This window comes from Symphalangus syndactylus, chromosome 17 (assembly GCF_028878055.3).
Source record: "Symphalangus syndactylus isolate Jambi chromosome 17, NHGRI_mSymSyn1-v2.1_pri, whole genome shotgun sequence".
NCBI lineage: Eukaryota > Metazoa > Chordata > Mammalia > Primates > Hylobatidae > Symphalangus > Symphalangus syndactylus.
Window position 1 is genome coordinate 97,744,889 of NC_072439.2, and position 17,946 is coordinate 97,762,834.

General features: G+C 51.7%; 1 protein-coding gene across 50 annotated transcripts in view; it reads left to right on the top strand.

The window, feature by feature from the left end:
* The first annotated feature begins 655 nt into the window (after positions 1–655).
* Positions 656–17,946, top strand: part of MUC4 (mucin 4, cell surface associated) — a 57,449-nt gene continuing 40,158 nt past the window's right edge. For 48 of the 50 annotated variants that reach the window (XM_063622031.1, XM_063622021.1, XM_063622028.1 and 45 more), the window contains exon 1: positions 9,840–9,939. In XM_063622031.1, coding sequence (XP_063478101.1) covers positions 9,876–9,939 — 64 coding nt within the window. In that variant the 5' untranslated portion in view covers positions 9,840–9,875. Of the gene's footprint in view, positions 848–9,839; positions 9,940–17,946 lie in introns of those variants that run through there. The other 2 variants (XM_063622064.1, XM_063622065.1) reach the window with 2 other exon arrangements.

Sequence of the window (17,946 nt, forward strand, 5' to 3'; positions counted from 1 at the left end):
ACGCACCTGCACTGAGGTTCTGCCATGCGTCTGGGGTCTGCCATGCGTCTGCACTGAGGGTCTGCCATGCGTCTGGGGTCTGCCACGCGTCTGGGGTCTGCCACGCGTCTGCACTGAGGGTCTGCCATGCGTCTGGGGTCTGCCATGTGCCTGGGTCTGCCATGCGTCTACACTGAGCAGATATTCTAAGCATACCACCCCTTTCCAAAAGATGGCATACAGTGCATTTCTGTTCCTGCCCCTCACCCACATGGTTCCCCGCTTCCCAATTCCCTGGGGTCTGCTGAAATCTCACTCTTTCCCCCATTCATACACCCCCAAGGTCGCTCTGTCTGGGGCCCTTTCTTCCCCATTCTTCCCAGCAGCCCAAAGCTCTGGTGGGACAGGGGCAGCCCCTGGGGAGGGAGGAGAGGGCCCAGGAACCCAGCTAGGAGGGTGGCCCACCCATTTCCAGTGTGACCTGTTCCCATCCCCCGTCCCCTCCCGTCCCTCCTGCCACTCAGCTCAGGCTGGTGAGGAGCGGAGCAATGGGTGTATTGGTGTTTTCTTTCCTGGTGGGGGAGTGGGGTGGGGCTGAGGAGAGAAAAGGGTGATTAGCGTGGGGCCCCGCCCTCTTTTGTCCTCTTCCCTGGTTCTCTGGCCCCTTCGGAGAAGCGCACTTGGTTCGGGCCAGCCGCCGGAGGCGACGGGCTCACGTCTGCTCCTCACTGCAGCTCCTGGGCCGTGGAGCTTCCCCAGGGAGCCAGAGGGACTTTTGCCGCAGGCATGAAGGGGGCACGCTGGAGGAGGGCCCCCTGGGTGTCCCTGAGCTGCCTGTGTCTCTGCCTCCTTCCGCATGTGGTCACGGGTAAGTGATGGAGACAACAAGTGAGGCAGGCTGCAGGGAGCACTTGGGGGAGGTGGGAGCTGTCAGAGAAAGAAAGGTCCGGGGGGAGAGAGAGAGAGAATAGGGGAAAGGGAGACAGCGAAGAGGAAGAGAAGAGAGAGAGAAAAAGAGGGAGAGAGAAAGGAGAAAGAGATGAATGGGGCAACCTGGGGGGAAGGTGGAGAGAGACCCAGAGAGGGAAAGAAGACGAAGAGAAGAGGGAGAGAGAAAGAAGAGTGGAGGCCGGGCGCGGTGGCTCACGCCTGTAATCCCAGCACTTTGGGAGGCCGAGGCAGGCCATCACCTGAGGTCAGCAGTTCGACACCAGCCTGGCCAACAAGGTGAAACCCCATCTCTACTAAATATACAAAAATTAGCCGGGCGTGGTGGCAGGTGCCTGTAATTCCAGCTACTCAGGAGGCTGAGGCAGGAGAATCACTTGAACTCAGGAGGTGGAGGTTGCAGTGAGCTGAGATCACGCCACTTGCACTCCAGCCTGGGAGAGACAGCGAGACTCTGTCTCAAAATACATAAATAAATAAATAAATATAAAATAAAATTAAAAATGAGAAGAGGAGAAAAGTGGGGAAGAGGAGGCGTGAACTGGCAGATACGGGACAAGATCTGAGGGGAAAGACAGAGGGAGAATGCTGGAGAGAAGAGAGAAAAGAGGACAGAGGGCCAGAGAGCAGCCGACGATGTCTGCAAGGACCCACGGTGACAGCCCAGGCTCGCGGAGAGAAAGACAGCAGAGCCAGAGCAAGAGGAACAGAGTCAAGGAGAAAGATGTACACCCTTGTGTACAGAGCCGGGGGTAGAGGGGATGCCAGGAAAGCTGGGTGATGGAGAAGGAAGAAAACTCTTATAAAGCCGCAGGGTGAGAGGACGAGACAGGTGAGAGACAGACAAACTGAGGACCCTGGGAATGGAGAGAGGAGAAGATCAGGAGACAGCAGCAAGCGAGGGAAGCGACAAGGAGGAGAGAGGCAGGCCGGCCGGGAGGGCGGTGCGGAGGAGGCGGCAGGGCGGAGAGGGCCGGGAGGTGCGGTGGGCTTCTTACCTCTGAGCTTGGGTTTAAAAGCCTCCACTTGGGTCACGGCCTTGCCTGGGGCTCGTAGCCCTGTCATTGGCCTTGGCCTCCTCCGTGTACAGAGCTGGGAAGGGAGGGATGCCAGGCCTGTGGGAGACGTTCCCTCGGGGGCCCCGTCCTCTTCCCCACACTTTCCAGGCTGTCCGTCTGGCTTCAGGACCCAGTTTCATTCTGTATTTCTGGGTGTCTGAGTCTTCGGGGGGAGAGTCTGGGGTCCAGGAGAGGGTAAGGGGTCCGGAGTTCAGGCTGGGGTTAGAGTCTCAGCTCCTGCCCTGCCTCTCAGCAGGCTGGGAACATTCGCCAAGGGAAAATATTTCTTGGGCGAATTTTTTTTTTTTTTTTTGAGACGGAGTCTCACTCTCGCTCTGTCGCCCAGGCTGGAGTGCAGTGGCGCGATCTCGGCTCACTGCAAGCTTCGCCTCCCAGGTTCACACCATTCTCCTGCCTCAGCCTCTCTGAGTAGCTGGGACTACAGGTGCCCACCACCACGCCCGGCTAATTTTTTTTGTATTTTTAGTAGAGATGGGGTTTCACCGTGGTCTCGATCTCCTGACCTCGTGATCCGCCCGCCTCGGCCTCCCAAAGTGCTGGGATTACAAGCGTGAGCCACCGCGCCCGGCCCTTGGGCGAATTTTTGAGGAGCTTCCTGGGAGTGAGTCAGAAGGCGAATGCCCTTTAAAGGCTGCAAGAGAAAACATGCTGGTGAAGTGGAACCTTCCACCTCGAAATGTTTCAGGACTTGGCTGAGGGCAAAGGGAACTGCCACCACCTTCCTACACCTCCCTACCCTCCAGCACACCCCCCCACCCTGGCCACACACCCCCGCTCGAGCGCTCATCCCACTGTGAGGATGTGGAGGCCGGAAGGAGCCACCACACGGCCTTGCCCTGCAGATACGGTTGAAGGGGTCTCCACGGGAATCACGGGTCCCAGAGCGAGGCTGGGGGTTGGGGCGCCGGGGAGGGAGCTTGGATTTAGTAACCCCAGTGCCAAGTCTTTGCCATGAACTGTTCTGGCCCCTGTGACCAGGCCCTGCCCCGTGTCTCCCCAGGGCCCCGGTCCCCTGTGTAAAAAGCAGTGGTGAATGCTGGACCTCCTGACGCCTAAGTCCTTGAGTTTCAAAATCTGTGATTTAAAGCTGACCCCAAATGTATTGGGTACCAGCTGGACACTCAGCTCCACGTGGAGCCAGGAAGTGGGGTCTGTAGAGAGGAGCCCAGAGGGGCAAGACCTGGGTGGGCATGAAAAAGCATGGGGGCATGGCCTGGAGGAGCAGTGAAGGACTGTTGGTGTGCAAGGGTGTCTCCGTGACCACCCGAAGAAGCTAGGCATGTGCTGGAGCCCTGAGTCCTTTGCGTCGCTAAGGGACCAAGCAGAGCTGGGTCAGGAGAGGAGGTGGTAGTGGCTGGGAGATGGCATCCACACATCTGACCGGGCACTACCAGGGCCTTGGCAGGAAAAGTAGTCACCAAGGGTGGGCGGGCAGCCCCCACCCCCACAGGGCAGCTGCTGGAGGACTGGCAGCCAGCCAGCCGGTTCCTTTTGGCTTCCTGAGGGGGCTTAGAGATGACCCTCCCTGAGGGGCTTACAGATGACCCTCCCAGCCCGGAGCGTGGCTGACGCTTGTAATCCCAGCACTTTGGGAGGCCGAGGAGGGCGGATCACAAGGTCAAGAGATCGAGACCACGATGAAACCCCGTCTCTACTAAAAATACAAAAAAAAATTAGCCGGGCGTGGTGGCGGGCGCCTGTAGTCCCAGCTACTCGGAGAGGCTGAGGCAGGAGAATGGCGTGAACCCGGGAGGCGGAGCTTGCAGTGAGCCGAGGTCGCGCCACTGCACTACAGCCTGGGCGACAGAGCAAGACTCCGTCTCAAAAAAAAAAAAAAAAGATGACCTCCCTGAGGGGCTTACAGATGACCTGCCTATATTCGAGTCTAGGGTCTGTTTGCACACTTGCTGGCAGGACCCTCACCCAGGCTGGGTCACACTGAAGCCCCAGGTCAGAGGAAAATCCCAGGGTTTCCTTAAGGAACAGCCCTGGCTCTCAAGGGTTAAAGGATAAGGCACAGCAGACAGAGGTGGGCTAGACAAGGACAAATGGAAATTTGGTGTCTACAGTCGCCCCAGGCAGGAACGACTGAGAAGGAAGCCTGGCTGTCCTTGTTCCACGCCACAGGGAAAGGCAACTGGGTTGAAATAGGCCTTGGTCTCCAGCACTATCAGTGACCCCGGGGAGGTGACAGGCTGGAGCAAGTGCAGGGCAGGCAGGGGAGGGGACGCCGGCCGCAGCGCACCCTGCAGGGAAGGGTCTTTATGGGCCCCTCCTCAGAGAACCCCTGGTCTGTCAGTCTGGGACAGGCCACCTCAACTTGCCACCAAGGACACCAAAACTCTCCACAGACCGCTCTGGCCCTCTGGGAAACCCCGCTGTGCTCCAGGACACTCAGAAGGAAAGGATCCCTGGACAAGAGGTCCTGCCAGGAAAATCAGCCAAATTTTGGCCAATGACCAGCAAGGTGCACAGGGAAGAGCAGGTGCTGAAACTCAGAGGTCCAGCGTCAGCGACGCCCTTGGCAGCCCGGGGAACACAGGCAACACCCTTTGGCTCTGGAGTCTCAGGCTCTTCATCGGCAAACAGCCCAAGGGGAAGGGGTTACTACGTAAGGTTGTCATGAGGATGAAACGAGACAGCATCTGGTGTAAAGTAGAAAACGCATATAGGGCCGGGTGCGGTGGCTTACGCTGTAATCCCAGCACTTTCGGAGGCCCAGGTGGGTGGATCACCTGTGGTCACGAGTTCAAGACCAGCCTGGCCAACCCCGTCTCCACTAAAAAAAAAAAATTTGGCCGGGCGCGGTGGCTCACGCTTGTAATCCCAGCACTTTGGGAGGCCGAGGCGGGCGGATCACGAGGTCAGGAGATCGAGACCACGGTGAAACCCCGTCTCTACTAAAAATACAAAAAATTAGCCGGGCGTGGTGGCGGGCGCCTGTAGTCCCAGCTACTCGGAGAGGCTGAGGCAGGAGAATGGCGTGAACCCGGGAGGCGGAGCTTGCAGTGAGCCAAGATTGCGCCACTGCACTCCAGCCTGGGCGACAGAGCAAGACTCCATCTCAAAAAAAAAAAAAAAAAAAAAAAAAAAAAAAAAAAATTTTGCTGGGCGTGGTGGCGAGCACCTGTAATTCCAGCTACTCGGGAGGCTGAGGCAGGAGAATCGCTTGAACCTGGGAGGCAGAGGTTGCACTGAGCCGAAATGGCAGCACTGCACTCTAGCTTGGGTGACAGAGCAAGACTCTGTCTAAAAAAAAAAAAAAGAAGAAAAAAAAAAGAAAAGCCATAAAGACGTGTTTGAGAGAGAGGCCTGGGAAGATGGGGGAAGGAGGGTGATGGAACCCAGAATGGCATGAACACTTGTGTCGGCCCAGGGTCATATCCCTTCATCTAAGGATCCTCGTGCCTCTAAAACGCCACCCTGTGCTTCCTGTGGGTTTGCAAGGGCTGGCTTGGTATATTCACAATGTGGCTTATTGCATGAAAGGACCCTGAGGGCCATGGCCCTAGAGCAGGGGCTCGCTCCAGCGGACGGCTCTGTCTCACCGCTCCCTGCCTGTGAGTCCCCCCATGCCCTTGGTTTCTGGGCTTGGCCATGGAGGCAGAGGCTGGCCTGGCAGAGGCTGGCCTGGCAATGCTTGACACGCAAGTGATTTGTGTCTTCATTGCCAAGGACAAGAGGCAATGAGAGGACAAGAAGTGGTTGGCCTTTTGTATGCTCAACTGGTGGTTTTGCTACTGTGTCTTTTCTCTGATTTCGCCGTGCTGTTAAATGCTTAAAATATGCACATCGTGTAGCTCACACAGCCACTTCTCTGAAGGCCAGGACAGAGACCCTATAGGCTCTCTCTCCCCCCAGTTTCTCAACTTTTTACCTTAAATATACATCTTTCTTTCTACTAGGCTAAGTTCATGCCCCAGCATGTTCTGAGAAATTGAGTCAAAATAAGTGAGTCTGTTGGCACTTCATAGACAGTTTCTTCATAGATGGTTTTTGGTGTTATTGTTGGTTTTTTGGGTTTGTTTGTTTGTTTTTTGAGACAGAGTTTCTCTCTTATCCAGGCTGGAGTGCAGTGGCGCGATATCAGCTCACTGCAGCCTCTGCCTCCCGGATTCAAGAGATTCTCCTGCCTCAGCCTCCCGAGTAGCTGGGATTGCAGACGCACACCACCACAGCGGCTAATGTTTGTATTTTTAGTAGAGATGGGGCTTCACCATGTTGGCCAGGCTGGTCTCAAACTCCTGACCTCAAGTGATTCGCTTGCCTCGGCTCCCAAAGTGCTGGGATTATAGGCGTGAGCTACTGCGCCCGGCCCTACTTCATAGAGGTTTAAATGCCTTTTCACCCTTTTCCTGGAGACTCTGAAGAGGCCTCAGGAAACGGGCATTTGTGTTGCACATGAGGCCCTGCAATGGTGGCCCTGCTTGGAGGAAGGGCACTGGCCTGTGTTGCCGGCAGCTCCACTCCCCGTGTGTGTGTGTTTAGGGACCGCAGCGGACATCGACTCTCTGTAGAGATGCTGCCCCGCCCAGGTTGCAGTTTAGGTTCCAAAAGTCCAGGTGCCAGTGGATTTTGGGGGAATTTGGAATAATAAACAGCCTAGACTTTGGAGTTGTTCATTCACTTGCAGAATTTCTGCTCATGCCAGCTGCTCTGGACACGAAGATGAATACGTCACAGTTCCTGCTTTTCAAAGCTCTCTAAGTGACTTGTTTAAGTTAAGGTCATAGAACCCATAAGTGAGGCAGCTGGGACTAGAACCCAGGTCTCCTGACTCACTGCAGCGCACAACCTTTTGGCAATCTCCAAACCAGCCCAGCCCACCGATGGAGGGAAGAACAGAAGCATTCACACACCCTGCTGAGACAGCCATTCATTCATTCATTTATTCATTCATTCATTTGTTAATTAACCATTTAGGAAACACCTGCCTTAAGTTCCTGACATTGTTCTAGGACACAGCACTGGATGCACACAGTGAAGAGTGAAACAGACATGGCCCAGTCTCTTGGCACCAAAATCTTGGTGCAGACAGATATCAAATAATTACAGAAATGTTCTCAACTGCACATGTGGTAAATGCAGTGTGGAAAAGTACAGGGTGTGCTGAGAGCTGCATTTCAAATGGCCAGAGAGTACGGGAGCTGCATCTGACTGAAGTCAGGAAGGCCCCTGTGAGGAACTGCTGTGCGGGGAGCTGAGGCCTGAGGCTGAGGACAGCCAGGTGGAGAAAGTGCCAGGCCTGAGCAGGCAGAGGCGGAGCTCATGGAGAGGCGGGAAAGAGCTTGGCCCCTTGGAGGACTTGAAAGAGAAGGCAAGTGTTAGATCGCACAGGGCTTTGCAAGCTGTGGAATAGATTATGAATTTTATATTATTTTATTTATTTATATTTTTGAGACAGAGTCTCACTGGGTCACCCAGGCTGGAGTGCAGTGGCGTGATCTCGGCTCACTGCAACCTCCGCCTCCAGGGTTCAAGAGATTCTCGTGCCTCAGCCTCTGGAGTAGCTGGGATTACAGACACACGCCACCATGCTCTGCTGATTTTTGTATTTTTAGTAGAAATGGGGTTTTGCCATGTTGGTCAGGCTAGTCTCGAACTCCTGACCTCAAATGATCTGCTTACCTTGGCCTCCCAAAGTGCTGGGATTACCAGTGTAAGCCACTGCGCCTGGCCCAGATTATGGATTTTGAGTAATTAAAATGACAGACAAGGCCGGGCACGGTGGCTCATGCCTGTCATCCCAGCACTCTGGGAAGCTGAAGTGGGTGGATCACTTGAGGCCAGGAGTTCGAGACCAGCCTGGCCAACATGGCAAAACCCTGTCTCTACTAAAAATACAAAAATTAGCAGGGGATGGTGGTGGGCACCTGTAATCCCAGCTATTTAGGAGGCTGAGGCAGGAGAATCGCTTGATTCCAACTGGGATCACAGGCACACGCCACCACACCAAGACAGCCCAAAGCTAACCACTGTGGAGGGGTAACTAGGCTCCTGAGGACAGACCTACGCTAAGAGGATGTGCCTGCCCCGGTGGGAGCCAGGAGAGATGGGTGGCAACACCAAGATGGTGGAGACTGGAGATGGCACCTCTGAGAAGGAGGTGTTGGGGAAAAGAGAGTTGAGCTGGGCCGGTGTGCTGTGCTCACAGCCGGATTTTGGTGCTTCTAGGTTTGGTGCTGAAGCTTCTGCGGCGATCACCAGGGTGGCCAGGTGCTGCCACAACAGACGCTGACAGAAGTGAGGTCAAATGACCGGTGGTGGGATCCATGGTGAAGAAATGCCTGGTGACAGGCGTGGGTTGGGGTGTGACTTCGGTGGGGATCGTTGGAAAGAACCGATAAAGTTCTTGCCTTGGAGTCCACTGTGAAGGGACTTGAACCTGGGAGGCGGAGGTTACAGTGAGCTGAGATCACCCCACTGCACTCCTGTCTGGGCGACAGAGCAAGACTCCATCTCAAAAAAAAAAAAGACAACGATAAAGAAACAGGCAACGTCGCCCTCTCTCCAGCCTCGGCTGAAGGCAACAAAGGCCACAGGGCCTGGGACGCAGGGGCTCCTGTATTCCACAGATGTTTATGAAGGCATTGCTGTATGCCAGGTCTCGTTTCAGGCGCTGGAGATCACAAGAGGTCAGTTATTCCAAGGGCATCTTGAGTTACTGTCTTTCCTCATCTTGAATCCTAAGGAAAATACCCAGTGGACACAACGCTGGTCACAGTCGATTCTGGGGCTGATACACAAATAGCATTAGCTCCCCGTCAAAGGCGGTGGGGCCGGGGTTCAGCGTCTGCGCGCCTTCCGGGCCGGGGTTCAGCGTCTGCGCGCCTTCCGGGCCGGGGTTCTGCGTCTGCGCGCCTTCCGGGCCGGGGTTCAGCGTCTGCGCGCCTTCCGGGCCGGGGTTCTGCGTCTGCGCGCCTTCCGGGCCGGGGTTCAGCGTCTGCGCGCCTTCCGGGCCGGGGTTCTGCGTCTGCGCGCCTTCCGGGCCGGGGTTCTGCGTCTGCGCGCCTTCCGGGCCGGGGTTCAGCGTCTGCGCGCCTTCCGGGCCGGGGTTCAGCGTCTGCGCGCCTTCCAGGCTGTCTGCTGCCTGTGTGGGGGTGAATGTTCTGCTCAAGGCCATCCTTACCGTTGGGCACTTCCCTTGGGTTCACACTGCCCTGCCCGAGGCAGCCTGGCAAGGGGCCCCACCCGTCAGGAAGTAATTCCGCTCCAGGAAAGAGAAACACTGTGGCCATATGGCTTACGGGTTCCTCACCTCCAGTTCCAGGAAAAACCCAAGACAAACAGACCAGATGCTAAGAATAAGCCTCAACCCACAGCACTGAGAATGCCGCAGGCTTTGTGTTTCTTCAGGGAGTGGCTTCACCCTTCTTGGAACCTGTCTTCCGCCATCGTCACTCATGCTGCTGCCATTCCTTCTCCAGAGCCAACAGCACACCTGTCACCTCGGCACACCTGTGGAGTCAGCAGAGGGGCCACCTGGGGAAAACGATGCCTACTGCCACTCAGCCTTCACATCCCTGGAGCCCTAACAGACGTGAGGCAGCTGCGGGCAGTCTCCCACCTGACGTGGTTCAAGGAGAGAAAAGAACTACCTTGATGGGAGATCTCTGGCTGACACGATGGCAGAGGCTTGACAGAGGCTTCGAGGACTCAGATGTGGGGAACGTCTCTACCTCAGTGCCAACGCCAGTGCCCTCCTCGTCCCTGGATGGAGCCTCCTCCTCTGACAGAATGTCTTAAAAACTATCCATCTTACTCAATGACACACGTGTGTCTTCTCACAGTGATCTTGAACATCATCCCAGAAAAGAGACACCAGGAACATTGCAAAAACACCCAAGTGTCACAGCGTCCACCCCGAGAATGTGCCTGGCTCAGCCTCAGGCTCAGAGCCCTCTGCATGTGGCAGTCCAAGAATTTGGGGCAGGTCAGTGACCATTTCTCCATCTTTGCCTCAGCTCTCCATCCACTCGGTGGCAGTCCCAGAGCTGAGCAGCTTGCAGCTTCCGAGCAATGGCTCTTACCCCGAGCCCCCAGCCCTGCTACTTCCAAGGCATATAATATCGCTCGGTCTCTTCGAATCTCGATTTCCCCGCCTGTGAAATGGGGCCGCTGAATCTCGATTTCCCCACCTGTGAAATGGGGCTGCTATTAACAAGATAAGCTATAAAGCCCCACATGAACATGAGCTGTGAACATTTGTATTATTCATAGAGTCATAATGTGCCTACGAGAGAAGTAAAAAAGAAGTCCCATCTCCCTGGTCTGTTCATCACAAGTCAGCTGACCCTCAGTAACTCGACCCAACGCAGGTGCAGAGGCTCTCGCTGCTTGCCGAGTTTAATTCATAAGGTCTGGTAGGAAGAAAGTGAATTTATTAACCAAACTAGTGAAGGGGAAGCAGCCAGATTTCTACTTAAAGTAGCTGCTTTGGCCGGGCGCGGTGGCTCACGCCTGTAATCCCAGCACTTTGGGAGGCCGAGGCGGGCGGATCACGAGGTCAGGAGATCGAGACCACGGTGAAACCCCGTCTCTACTAAAAATACAAAAAATTAGCCGGGCGTGGTGGCGGGCGCCTGTAGTCCCAGCTACTCGGAGAGGCTGAGGCAGGAGAATGGCGTGAACCCGGGAGGCGGAGCTTGCAGTGAGCCGAGATTGCGCCACTGCACTCCAGCCTGGGCGACAGAGCGAGACTCCGTCTCAAAAAAAAAAAAAAAAAAAAGGCAACTGCTTTGATTTTCAGAGGGGAAAGCCTTGATAAGGAAGGCACACGAGAATCGGGCTGAGTCCTGTGTCCGTGTGTCTTGTTCTGGTGGCTCTTTTGGGTCCCAGTCCGTCTGGACCTCGGGCTGACATTATTTTAACAAGAGCTGTCTTGAAGTAATTTCTGGGATTTTGCAGCTGGATTTCCAGATGTGGTTTGTCTCTTTCAAGGTTTTAGCCCCTGAAACGTTTAGGAAGACACATAATTCGATCCTCGCACACACAGAAATGGAAGGGAGTGTATACAGACGGTGAGATAAATGGAAGGGAGTGTATACAGATGGCGAGAAAAGGGAGGGAGTGTATACAGACGGTGAGAAAAGGGAGGGAGCGTATACAGACGGTGAGAAGAGGGAGGGAGTGTATACAGATCGTGAGAAAAGGGAGGAGCGTGGAGTCTATTTTTAGGCTGAGGAAAACGGCCTTTGCAGTTGCCTCAAGGTTATACTTGGAAACCCAAGGGAAAGGGGAAAACATGTTTAAAATGCGTTTTGAAGTTAAGCTGCCGGCTACAAAACCGAAGACAATGTCTCCCGCAGAAACGAGAAATCCCTTGGTGTGGCCATTTCTTATTATAGAAGCTGCCCTGCCATGCACACAGACGCGCTGGAAGTATCTTTTCTCAGTCCCAACCAGAGGAAGGTCGTTCTTGCCCAGTGGCCTCCCTCTGAGGATTCTGGTTTCTGGCATCCGTGTCACAATGACAATGCCAGTCACCAGTCTCTGACCACTAGACCCACGCCCCCAGGACCTATGCAGACACCCAGGACCAATGCCAGTCACCAGTCTCTGACCCCAGGACCTACTAGACACCTTCCAGGGCAGGCAGGGCAGGCCATTTTCCAAAGCAACTCGCGCTAAGGAGACAGCAGCAGCAACCCTCCCTCCTGGCCCTCAGAGCTGAGGATCAACCCACAGGGGTGTGATGGAGGCTGAGAGCAGGGGTGTGGAACCGGAGTCAGCAGGGGCAGTGAGGAGGCTGCCGCAGTAGTCAGAGTGACAGGGAGGCTGTGACAAAGCAAACAAGGGGACGCGATGGGGTAAACACTTGGGAGGAAGAGCAACTTGTACTGACTAGGACCCTGGCGACAAGGAAGAGAAGGAAATCCAGAGGACCCAGAGCTTTCTGGGATGGATGTCTGGGGGACTGTTGTTAGAATGAACAGAAAGAAGGAAGAAAGCTTGGAAGGAAAGACTGACCTGGACCCATTGCATTGCATGAGCTAGGCAGGAAATCCCTGGGAGGGTGAGGCCAGCATATGGGTGGGAAGTCAGGGAGAAGCACAGATTTGTAAGGCGTAAGAGTAGATGCAGGGTGGCCAGAGAGGGAGGGGCAGCAGGAGAGGGAAACGGCTGGAGACGTGTCATCTGGGCGCGGAGCGGGGGAGAGAGGTGGCAAGGGGAGTGGAGTGGAGGGCCCGGGAATGTGGACGGTGGAGCAGGACCCGTCAGCTTCAATGAGGGCGAAGCTGGGTGGTGGCACGGGGCCGCTGGCCAGGGAGAGCACGGGGAGGTGGGCGCACAATACACATCTGTCAGATTCATGAATGAATAAATGGATGGGGCTGAATTGACGAGACACGTAGGGACTGGAGAAAATCGTTTGTGCGGTTGGGAAGGAGATTCTGGTAGCTCTGAGGAAAATGGCTTGAGTAAAGTGACTGAGGTGGGGGCAGAGCGAGCAGCGCTTGGTAAAGAAGAGGCGGCAGGGGAAGCCCCGCTTTCACGGTGCTGGAGGGCAAAACAAAAGACAGGGATGAGGAGGACACAGACGGATGAGAGACTTGTTTTAGGCCAAGAGACACCCAAACGTGCTCACAGGCAAAAGAGAAGGAGAAAGGCAGAAAGAGCGTCGGAGACAGAGAGGCAGAGCAGTGAGCCATCCGGGCAGGAGGGAGCCACAGGGCTCTGGGGAGGGTGCGGAGAAGGCTCTGGGCATTGAAGGAGATGAAGGGCACGGCTTTGGTCCTTTCAGTGAAGTAGAAAATGGAGTGTCACGGGGAGAGAAGAGAGAGGAGAAACCTGTTTCTCTCCAGTATCAACTCTTTAAGCTCAAATCTCCCAGCTCTCTGCTCCGCAAGTTTATGCGTTTGGCCAGAGTGAGAACAATAAGTTTCAGTTGTCTGACAATCTGATGGAACCTGAAGGGCCTGACTTGCATCCTGGTGAGAGTCAAGGTCAGTTCATTCTGGCCAACATTTGAGCAGCAAGAACAAGGCTATGAATATTTTTTAGGATAAAACTTGATCAAGGCTTCAAATTTCTCTGCCTTACAACTTCAGCAAGATGGTTTTAGCTTACGAACATTGTTAAGAGTGGATACTATCATTTTATTTTAAGGGTAGTGTTTCTTAACGTGGTCCACGGACCACCTATATCAGAATCACTCTGGGCGTGTGTTAAAATGTTGATGCACCCTGCCTTTTGAGAACCACTTTTTTTTTTTTTTTTTTTTTTTTCAGAGAAGGGGTCTTGCTCTATTGCCCAGGCTGGTCTCAAACTCCTGGCCTCAAGCTATCCTCCCGCCTCCACCTGTCCGTGCTGGGATTTTAGGCATGAGCTACCATGCCCAGCTGAGCACCATTTTCTTACCAAAAATCATTCTCCATAGTCTCTCCATCCACTAGGACTTCTTTCTTTTTTCTTTTTTTTAAAGATAGGTCATACTTGAACACAGGATTTCTTACCTATGAATAACCTACTCAAGCTTAGTAGATTGAGTTATCTGCAAACTGTTTTCCTAAATAGCTGAATAATCAATCTATTGCAGGAGTGGCTTCAGATGTATTGTTTAAATGATGGTGAAAGACAAATGCAATAACTGTAGTTTTGTCGTAATGAATGCTAATCTCTTCCTCCTCACAAGCCCAACAGATTGAGAGATTTTGACAGCGCCTTCTCCCCTAGACAATAAAACTATGTCCTCCACATACAGTGACTCACTTGCCCTCCTATTTGTGGCAGCAGGAAACTCTAATCAACTCGGCTCAAGATGAGCAAGTTCTCTAAATAAAGATTTAAAAGGAGGACTACCAGGACACAGCCCTGTTTAGCAAGACTTTTTTTTTTTTTTTTTTTTTTTGAGATGGAGTCCTGCTCTGTCGCCCAGGCTGGAGTGCAGTGGCATGATCTCGGCTCACTGCAACCTCCACCTCCCAGGTTCAAGCGATTCTCCTGCCTCAGCCTCCTGAGTAGCTGGGATTACAGGTGCACCCATTGCCTGGGTAATTTTTGTATTTTTAGTAGAGATGGGGTTTCATCATGTTGGCCAGGCTGGTCTTGAACTCCTGACCTCAAATGATCCACCTGCCTCGACCTCCCAAAGTGCTGGGATTACAGGTGTGAGGCACTGCACCCGGCCGATTTTCAGTCGATGCTGTGAAGCAAAGAGCAGCAGGTGAGGGATGAGGCCTGTCCTGGATCATGCCCCTTTGTTCACAGGCCAGGGATATGGGGAAACAGGCACGCTCTTGCACACTGCCAACAGGTCTGTAAATTGGCACAAGCTTTCTGCAAAGAAATTTGGCAGTCTGTATTAATAACATGAAAAATTTTATAACAGCATTAATCAGTAATTCCACTGATAGAAATTTATGTTAAGGAGGTGAGCTGAAATAATGTAAACAAAACATTATCACGAAGATAGTCATCAGCACTTTATTTAAAATAAGCAATACATTGGAAATATCCTGATTGTCCAACAGTAAGTTAACAATATGAGCTTTCTCTATGATGGCTTATTATTTAGTGTTTAGGCTGGGCGCGGAGGCTCATGCCTGTAATCCCAGTACTTTGGGAGGCCGAGGTGAGTGGATCACCTGAGGTCAAGAGTTTGAGACCAGCCTGGCCAACACGGTGAAACCCAGTCTCTACTAAATATACAAAAAATTAGCCTGGCGTGGTGGCACATGCCTGTAATCCCAGCTACTTGGGAGGCTGAGGCAGGAGAATCACCGAGGCGGAGGTTGCAGTGGGCCGAAATCGTGCCGTTGCACTCCAGCCTAGGCAAGAAGAGCGAAACTCCATCTGGAAAAAAAAAATGTTTAAAGGCTATGTCCAGTGTTCCATAAGGGAAGGGACACACACACACACACACACACACACACAGTGTCACACATACATACTAGCAACACACAGAATGGGCATAAAGTAAGACATATTAAGGAGAAATTGCGAGCAGGGAGCAGTGGAGTCCACATGACCCCCGGGCTCTCATCACACAGAGAGGTGGGTACGGTGGACACACAGCAGGATATGGTCCAGGAGAGAGACCTGCTCCTGTTTAACGGAAAATGGGAAGAAAATGGGAAGAGTAACAATGCTTCCAGTTGGGGGAGTGGCTTTGTTAGGAAGGAGGCCACCAGAGCTCAGCAGGGAGTTTTTATACAGCACCCTAGATTTTACTATGGAGCTGAGCACTCCCAGTCCCCCTGAGCCAGCTCTTGTAGGACTCCAAAAGAGGGAAGCAAGGAACTGCCATCCAAGACATAAAAGATGTGCCTCTTCTCAGGCTATGTTTATGAAGCTAGTATCTTGAAGAAATGCTCATATCAGGTATGGCTAAAAAGGCAGGATATAAAATTACGTATACTGAATAAGTTACACTATATATGTATTTTTTTAATTTTTAATTTTTTTTTTGGAGACGGAGTCTCACTCTGTCACCCAGGCTGGAGTGCAGTGGTGCGATCTTGGCTCACTGCAAGCTCCGCCTCCTGGGTTCACGCCATTCTCCTGCCTCAGCCTCCTGAGTAGCTGGGACTACAGGCACCCGCCACCATGCCCGGCTAATTTTTTTGTATTTTTAGTAGAGATGGGGTTTCACCGTGTTAGCCAGGATGGTCTCAATCTCCTGACCTCATGATCCGCGCACCTCAGCCTCACAAAGTGCTGGGATTACAGGTGTGAGCCACCACGCCCGGCCTAAACTGTATATTTTTTAAAGCATAAAAACATCCTGGAAGGAAGCATTGTCTGGTAGCAAGATTATGGGTTTTGATCTTTCAACTATCTAAATGTTCCCAAATGCACGTAACCAGTATGTGTGTTTTCTTTGGCATATTTCAATGCAGTTGTACAATTTTGTCCATAAAGATTAAGCACATCTTTTGTTAGATTTATTTTTACGTACTTTTTTTGGTCACTATCATAAACACTATAGTCTTAAAAATATTTTCTGTTTCACTGATATATAGGAGTGCTACCATGCCCAGCTAATTTTTTATTTTTTTATTTTTTATTTCTGTAGAGACAGGATCTTGCTATGTTGCCCAGGCTGGTCTCAAACTCCTGGCCTCAAGTGTTCCTCCTGCCTCAGCCTCTCAAAGCACTGGGATTACAGGCGTGAACCACCATGCCCAGCTGGAATGCAATTATTTTTAAAATTTTGATTATGGATGTAGAACTTTGCTAATAATTTATATGTTTGGGAAGTTTCTATGTAAACGATTATGTTATCTGCAAATAACCATAGGCTTGTTTCATCCCTTCCATACCGAAAATAACATTTCTCTACTCTCATACCTTTTGTTTATTTTTCTCGTCTTATTTCAGCAGCTAAAATCTCCAACCTAATGCTGATTAGATGCAGTGATTGTTGGCATCTTGATTTTATTCCTGATTTTACAGAAATGTTTCCAGTGTTTTAAGTATAATGTTTACACGGGGTTATAATTGACATTGTTTATCAGGTTAAAAGAGTTAACGTGTCTTTTTAGTTTGCTAGGAGTTTTAACAGGAGTAAGTGTTGACTTTTATCAAATAATTTTCCTGTATCTGCTGTGGTGATCGTGTTTCCCCTCCATTCTGTTCACATGGTGATTTACATTAAGAAAGCATTGTCTTTATCTTGCATTTCTGATTTAAACTCAGCTTGATCATGATGTACTTTTTAAGTTTTTATTTATTTATTTATTTATTTAAGATAGAGTCCTGCTCTGTCGCCCAGGCTGGAGTGCAGTGGCACAATCTCGGTTCACTGCAATCTCTGCCTCCTAGGTTCAAGCAATTCTCGTGCCTCAGCCTCCTGAGTAGCTGGGATTACAGGTGTGTGTCACCACGCCCAGCACACACCTGTAATCCAAAAAAATACAAATTTTTTGTACTTTTACCAGAGACGGGGTTTCTCTAGGTTGGCCAGGCTGGTCTGGAACTCCCGGCCTCAAGTGATCCGCCCGCCTCGGCCTGCCAAAGTGTTGGGGTTACAGGCATGAGCCACTGCGCCCGGCCATGATGCACTTTTTAAAAATTCTACTTTGGCTTGCTAATATTTTATTTACTATGCTTCCAACTACTATTACTGGGACTTATTAATCTATAGTTTGTCTTTCTTACCCTATGTTTGGTTTCCAACCTTATAAAATTAGTATTAGATCGTTTCCTCCTGTTCCAAACTCTGAATAAGTTTGTATAGAATTTAAATTACCTATTCCTTGAATGTCTGATTTGCCTGTAAAATCATCTTAGCCTACATTTTTTGTGGGGTGGATAGATTATATATACATATTTTTTTTTTTTGAGACGGAGTCTCACCTTGTCACCCAGGCTGGAGTGCAATGGCACGATCTTGGCTCACTGCAACCTCTGCCTCCCAGGTTCACGCCATTCTCCTGCCTCAGCCTCCAGAGTAGCTGGGACTACAGGTGCCTGCCACCATGCCCAGCTAATTTTTTTTTTCACCGTGTTATCCAGGATGGTCTCAATCTCCTGACCTTGTGATCTGTCTGCCTCGGCCTCCCAAAGTGCTGGGATTACAGGCGTGAGCCACCGTGCCCGGCCTAGATTATATTTTTTAAACTGCTGATTCAATTTAAAATAGTTTATAGCAGCCGGGTGAGGTGGCTCATGCCTGTAATCCCAGCACTTCGGGATGCCGAGGTGGGTAGATCACCTGAGGTCAGGAGTTTGAGACCAGCCAGGATGACATGGTGAAACCCAGTCTCTACTAAAAATACAAAAGTTAGCCGGGCCTGGTGGCACGCACCTGTAATCCCAGCTACTCGGGAGGCTGAGGCAGGAGAATCTTGAACCTGGGAGGTGGAGGTTGCAATGAGCAGAGATCATGCCATTGCACTCCAGCCTGGGCGACAAAGCAAGACTTTGTTTCAAAAAAATAAATAAATAAAATAAAATAAAATAAAATAAAATAGTTTATCGCCAGGTTTTCTTTTTT